At 41.7% G+C, this 6,444-nt stretch overlaps 1 protein-coding gene across 2 annotated transcripts in view; it reads right to left on the minus strand.

The window, feature by feature from the left end:
* Positions 1-209: 209 nt before the first annotated feature.
* The window catches only part of epha2b (eph receptor A2 b), a 23,357-nt gene continuing 17,122 nt past the window's right edge, over positions 210-6,444 (minus strand). The window contains exons 11-17 of one of the 2 annotated variants that reach the window (XM_035657151.1): positions 6,197-6,394; positions 6,036-6,097; positions 5,649-5,858; positions 5,405-5,554; positions 5,104-5,297; positions 3,517-3,672; positions 210-2,121 (exon numbers count right to left, since the gene is read on the minus strand). In XM_035657151.1, coding sequence (XP_035513044.1) covers positions 2,013-2,121; positions 3,517-3,672; positions 5,104-5,297; positions 5,405-5,554; positions 5,649-5,858; positions 6,036-6,097; positions 6,197-6,394 — 1,079 coding nt within the window. In that variant the 3' untranslated portion in view covers positions 210-2,012. The remainder of the gene's footprint in view (positions 2,122-3,516; positions 3,673-5,103; positions 5,298-5,404; positions 5,555-5,648; positions 5,859-6,035; positions 6,098-6,196; positions 6,395-6,444) is intronic. The other variant, XM_035657152.1, reaches the window with a different exon arrangement.

Raw genomic sequence — 6,444 nt, forward strand, 5'->3', positions numbered from 1 at the left:
GTGTGTGTGTTTATGTCTGGACATCAGTTTCCTCCTGCAGGCAATGAAGCACTCACATGTTTATTACAGGTTCCAACTCTGGCATTAAACCATCCAGCAGCATTTTACGGATATCCAGGTGGAAGCATAAACATCCTGGCACTGTTTAAAACAAATAAAGCATTCCTCAGCTCTGTTTTGTGTCAATCATACAACAGGCGTTCGCCAAATTCAGTTTAAGACTTTATTGCTCCACAAATGCAATCTCAGGTTTGACAAAATCATGGGACATTAGAGCTTTTTTTTATTATTGAGAATGAGAGAACAACCTTCAATAATCCCAGCTCAGTGTTTATCAGCATAAATAAATACAAGTAAAAAATAAATAGGCTATTAAATACAGTATAAAACAACAGGCATAAAGGAAGGAGTTTGCTCTTTGATGAACTCTCAAAATGTTTGGAAAGGCAGCAAAAGTAGCTTGGAAAGTGATGGGCACTTAGAAAAATAATCAGTTTGGTATATGGTAAATAGTGAAATCATAAAAGAATTTACTAAAATGTAATTACAACCAGTAAACCAGAGTAATAAAAAAATCCCTTTTCCAAAGATGGATCTATAAGCTACAACAGAAGCATAGATACATTTGAAAATACAGTAAAAATTCAAGTAAAGGAAGGTGTACATCAGTAACACATTGATTTGCAGTCATCAATTAATTAAGAGCACTGGGAAAACTGTCCACTATACACTTCCCACTACACTGGAGAACTGCTCCATTAAACCAGATAGAAGCAAACTCCCACTAAAGTTCCACAAACAGGCACTTTAAAATGGCACTAAATTGTCAAAGCACGTTGTTTCATCCCATCAACATGTTACTCAAACCAACAGAAATATTAATATTTGTATAGATTCTACAAAACTAAATGAGACATTGAAATTGCAAACCAAACTATTATTAAGTGTGAAATCATTTCAACCACAACAAGACTCATAATCATTAAATCTTTTTTTCTTTTTTACGGGATTTGCATTTTGGCAAACTACACCCTCTCCCTCTTCATTACTGGCATGCTACAAATGAATTGCATTCTAATTTGAAAACTTATTTCATTCACACAATTTCTCACTTCGATACCATTTTATTTTGTGTGTAACAGCCCTTTTCTTGCAATTCAAAGAGAAACCAAGACAATAAGATTCTTGATCCAAGTGCTACATTATAAGTTTTAATCCCAATGTTTTTGGTAATTGCCCAAACACAAAGAAACAAAAAAAAAAGTTCTGTACACACAGAGTACCTCATATATATCCTCTCTTTTTTCATATAACATCACTTATATGATTATAGCTTAATTTCTGCACCGAGCCAGCAGAAGGCCAAAAACAACACCAAGTCCATCCGTGTTTACACACCTAACGCCATCTCTTTAACTTTGGGCCAGCTCAAACGCATTTCAGCCCTTTCGACACTCCGTCCTCATTGGTCTTACATGAAATGGACCAAAGTGCCAATTAAAGGGAGACACCGTGACATCAGCACCACCACAACCTGAGCCGGGGCTGGACTCCAATGCTCCCATACGATCACACTTACTGTGCTTCCCTTGTTTGTTTGATACTGGATGCAACAAGCTCAGGGGTGCAATTTTGTAAAGCAGAAGCCGTTCCCAGAACTGGCTTGATTGTTGATTTTTATGAAGCAGGAATGCGAAATGACAGAGAAAAAAAAATGCATGAAGAGTGAATTGTATCTGTACAGAAGACATGGGTAATAAAAATAGATATCTAAATATACAGAGTCTACTTGATACATCTATTGTTGTATATTTGCTCAATTCCCGCGTGGATAAGATGAAGAAATCAAAAATGTACAGTAAGTCAGTCTGATTCAGTCGGCTCCAAAGGATGGCACAGTTTTCTTGGTCCTGCCGATCCAAAGCCGTCCCTGCAGTTTTGCTCCAGCTCAGCTTAGAGTTCAAAGGGCTGCCTGCTTCAGTGCCCGAATTTAATTCCCTTCGTAGTCACGATCACACAGCAAACACGCTCAGGGTGCTGGTCTGGTCCTTCAAACCCAAGATGCTGTAGGCAATTCTTTTCAAGTGGCCAGGAAGCCTCACCCCGATGTTCTTAATATCCCTGAAAAGAGAGAGACATGACAGCATATAAGCACATGGGTTTACACTTTGGCCTTGTTCCAGTACTATTCACGCACATACTTCCTGCTTCTCGAGCCGTCTAGTAATCACTCATCAAATGTGACAAAACCCCAGCTGACTCCATTCATGTCTGGTTTGATTGCTGAACGAGTACAACAAGGTGGGGTGTGTTCCAAATTTGGAAACTGCAGAGGTTTCAATTTATCTTCGACATTAAAGGAAAATACTGGGGGTTTCGCTCTTCACGAGCACATGATGCAAACCTGCAAAAGCCCTGCAACACAGCAGTCTAAAGTCAAAGCCTTAATTACAGCCATAATTACTTAACGAGGATTCTCCCTGTTGACCATGAATCACTTGTCTGGCAAGCAGAGGGTGGGTTGTAAATAACTGCTGGTTTTCCAAGAGTGCTACCAGATGCCCCATGATGGAAACATGGGGCCATGAAATCACACCATTCTGTATGACAAATACTTCAAAGGGTTTGTCGTCTGCTTTACAGTCTGCCCATCTTCCCAAATAACGAAACCAACTGAGATACGTATACCATGGCAGAGAAAGGGGGAGGGGGGGGGGGGGGCTGCTCATGCGGTTAGGAAAAGCTCTGGCCCTCGTTACTGCCCCAAAACAACCTTATATTATGTGCTTCACTAATCTTTTTTTCCCAAAAGGTTGAGTCAATTTCATTAAATTGCCCCCTTAGCGCTTCTACACATCTGAGAAGATCCAATTGCCTTAAGCTACCCTGTGATAAGTTCAGGGGGTACATTCTGTGCGCACCTTCTCAATCTTTCTAGAAATACCAATGTGCCAACAATGGGGCTTCAAATCTCATCCATCTATTTCAGTTCCTTAATCTTCTCTAGTTGCTCCTGCTCCACAGACTATTCTCTCTTCTTCCTTCCCTCCTTTAATGTTAAAGAGGGCTCTAGCAAAAGTGCTGCCCAGGGCAGCTAGTGTGTGTGGGTGAAGGGAGGGATGAGAAAAGGAATGGGGAGAGGAAAGAAGAATAAGGACTGCACTGACCACAAGCCACCACAGCCAGCCTACCACAAATGAGCCCACTCCTTCTCCTTCCCCCCATTACTTTTTCCATCTCAAACATTTCTCGAGTTGTAACTGAGGTTGGAGATTATATTGTGCGCAAACTATTTTGCTGGCTGTTAAAAGTAACATTTTAGGAAAACAAATACATAAACTACTAGGGGGAAGTTCATAACAGACTTCATGTGGTACAATGTGTTGTTTTTAATTCATGGCATAATTTGACAACATAATGTTCCTCTTCTTTGCCAGAAACTTAACAAGTCAATAAAATCAATAGATCTGAACTTATTATGTGGTGTCACCAAATCTGAAATTATGTCCCACTTACTCGTTCTTCATCTGCAGGACCTGGTCCATAGTGACGACCCCAGCGCAGGTGAAGTTCTCACTGTACTGACTCATCTTAATGGACTCCAGCCACTCGGACACCGACCTGAAGGGGGATCCGTCCGAACCGCTGGTGCTGGGCAGGCGGATGGATACGCTGCGAGCAAAGAAAAGTATCTAAATGATAACAATCACCAGGCTCTCCCACAACAAAGGTGGATGACTGAGGGCTTTACTCTGCAGGAAACCAGATGGTGATAAAAACCAGTTGGAGCAGTTAGGGCGATTAAGATATGAGCACGACAGCCCTTTGTCCTTTCTTACCATTTTTTGGCTTTAATGCTCTCTCACAAAAGGGAAAATATGCATTCATGCACACAATCACATACAACAGAGCTTTAGTAATCCCCTGTACGCACGTTTCTTTCATTAGCCTGGAAGGCAAGGTGTCAGTATGTATCTTTAATGGTTTAAGTAGAACATCTTAAAGCCATTCCCCTTTCTTCCCCAAACTACCCGAATTACACCAGCCCCTTTTCAACTGAAAGCAGAAAGGGGAGCTGCTGCCAGAGCTGTTTGTAAGTGTGTTGGAGCAGGTCCAGGTCAAGTCTCAAAAAAGTCGAAACAAATCCAAGTCAAGCCTCAAGTTAACCAGGACAAATCCAAGCCAAGTTTCAAGTCAATCAAAAAACTTCTAAGTGAAGTCTCTAGTCAAATGGGGTCTGAAGGAGATGATACCAGATTACAACAATGTCCCTGGTTCGATTCCAGCCTGCATGTCATGCTCATTTCTCTGTCCCCTTGTTTATTGTCTCTGTCTCTACTGTCAACTCTCTTAAAGGCTTCAGTACACTTGCTTCACCCTCCTGGTGATTATACACTAATGAAAACAAACTATGAAAATTATATTCCATTTCTGCCAGTAGATCCTTCACATTGGACCTTCAAGAAGGCAAAAAAATAAGTATTTCAAAGTAAGTTCAAAGGCAAACCTCAGTTTACTAAGGGTAAGTCACAAATCTTCATAAGTAAACAGGTCTGTGGATGCTGACCTTTAAAATTAATTAAATATTCAATATGGTGGTTAGACAAGGCCTTCTGACACTGTCTTATTAAGTTTTTAAGTTATTAATATTATTTTGCATTTCTGACAATAGATCCTCCTAAATGCTACACACTGGACCTTTAAGTCAGTCAGGTCTCACAAGCAGTCAAGTCTTAAGTCTTCATTTTTGTGACTTAAGTCGGAATGTGGTCACTACTCAGAAGTACTGTTGTTTCTTTCTAGGCAAATTCTAAAATGAAGAAAAGTTCCGCTTCTTAGAGGAGACCATATGACTTTGGTGGTGATTATTATCAGTGTTTTATGCAACAAAAGCAGATAGGGAAAAGTAAAAGGAAAACTGAAAGAATTTGCAAAATGACTTAGTAGAAATGAGATCAAATATGTAATTTGTAGTAGAAGTATCACAAATGTTTTGATTACTGTTTCCAAGAACTGGTTGCTGATAAGTGGCAGCTACTGAAGGGTCAGCACTGGAAAAATATGCATTTCAAGCCCTTAGTCTGGTATGTAAATAAATCTTACCGTGGGTCAAAGTCTGCGATGGTCTTGAGGGAGTCCGGGCTCCGCAGCAGCTTGTCCAGCAGGTTTACGATGTCTCCAAAGCGTGGCCTCTTGGAGCGATCCTGGAGCCAGCACTGCAGCATCAGCTGGTAAACAGCTGAGGGACAGTCCATCGGCGCTGGCAACCTAAAAGCCTCGTTGATAGCCTTCATCACCTGCAAGAAGTTTTTCAGGTGACAAATTTTTTCTTACTGGCTCTAACAGCAAAACCTCAAAGAAAAGTACGATATGTTGATTGAATGAATGAATGATTGACACTTACCTCATGGTTACTCATGTCCCAGTAAGGCCTTTCACCAAAGGCCATGACCTCCCACATGACGATGCCAAAACTCCACACATCGCTAGCTGAGGTGAACTTCCTGTATGCTATAGCCTCTGGAGCTGTCCAGCGAATGGGGATCTTACCTCCCTGTTTAGGGAAAAAAAAGTTAGAGACAGAGGAACAAAAAAAGGACTCAATTAAAACCAACGTTGTGCCTCAAGCACACCCCTGCTACACTCACACTTGTGGTGTAAGTCCCCTCAGGATCGTCCTCCAGCACCCGGGACAGGCCGAAGTCTGACACTTTACACTCCAGGGTGTTGTTGACAAGGATGTTGCGGGCAGCCAGGTCACGGTGGACGTAGCTCATGTCAGAGAGGTACTTCATGCCTGCAGCGATGCCACGAAGCATGCCCACCAGCTGAAAGGAGGCAAACTCGCCATCGTGGTCCTGATAGGAGAACATGAGTGCAGATAAACTTTAGTGACCAAAACAAACCACACATATCCTGGCCCAGAAATAGATCTAGATATTAAAGTTAGACCAGTTTGCAAATAATGTGTATCATCTCTGTGGCAACAGTAGTAGAGACATTTACATCTGCAAAACAATATGTGGTAGCCTTACCCTTAGGTACCTGTCCAGTGCACCATTCTCCATGTATTCAGTCACGATCATGGCATGTTTGACTGCACACACACAAAAAAGAACAAATCATTGCTGGAACTGGCCCAAAACATGCGAAACAATAGTGAGAAAAGTTTTTAAAAAAAAGAAACAAAACTCACAGAAGTCCTTACATTTGGTGACCACCCCCTCCAGGCGAATGATGTTCTGGTGGGAAAACTGGCCCATGATGGATGCCTCACTCAGAAAATCCTGCCTCTGTTTCTCTGAGTAGCCTGGCTTCAGCGTCTTGATAGCCACCGCCACCTCTTTCCTCCCTGGCACCTTCAGAATACCACGGTACACCTCACCAAACTCCCCTGCAGGAAAACAACATCAATGGGGGAAATTAATTTAGAAAAGGGATATC

Source organism: Morone saxatilis, unplaced genomic scaffold (genome assembly GCF_004916995.1).
Source record: "Morone saxatilis isolate NCDOM2014 unplaced genomic scaffold, NCSU_SB_2.0 Contig15, whole genome shotgun sequence".
In the NCBI taxonomy this organism is placed as follows: Eukaryota; Metazoa; Chordata; class Actinopteri; family Moronidae; genus Morone; species Morone saxatilis.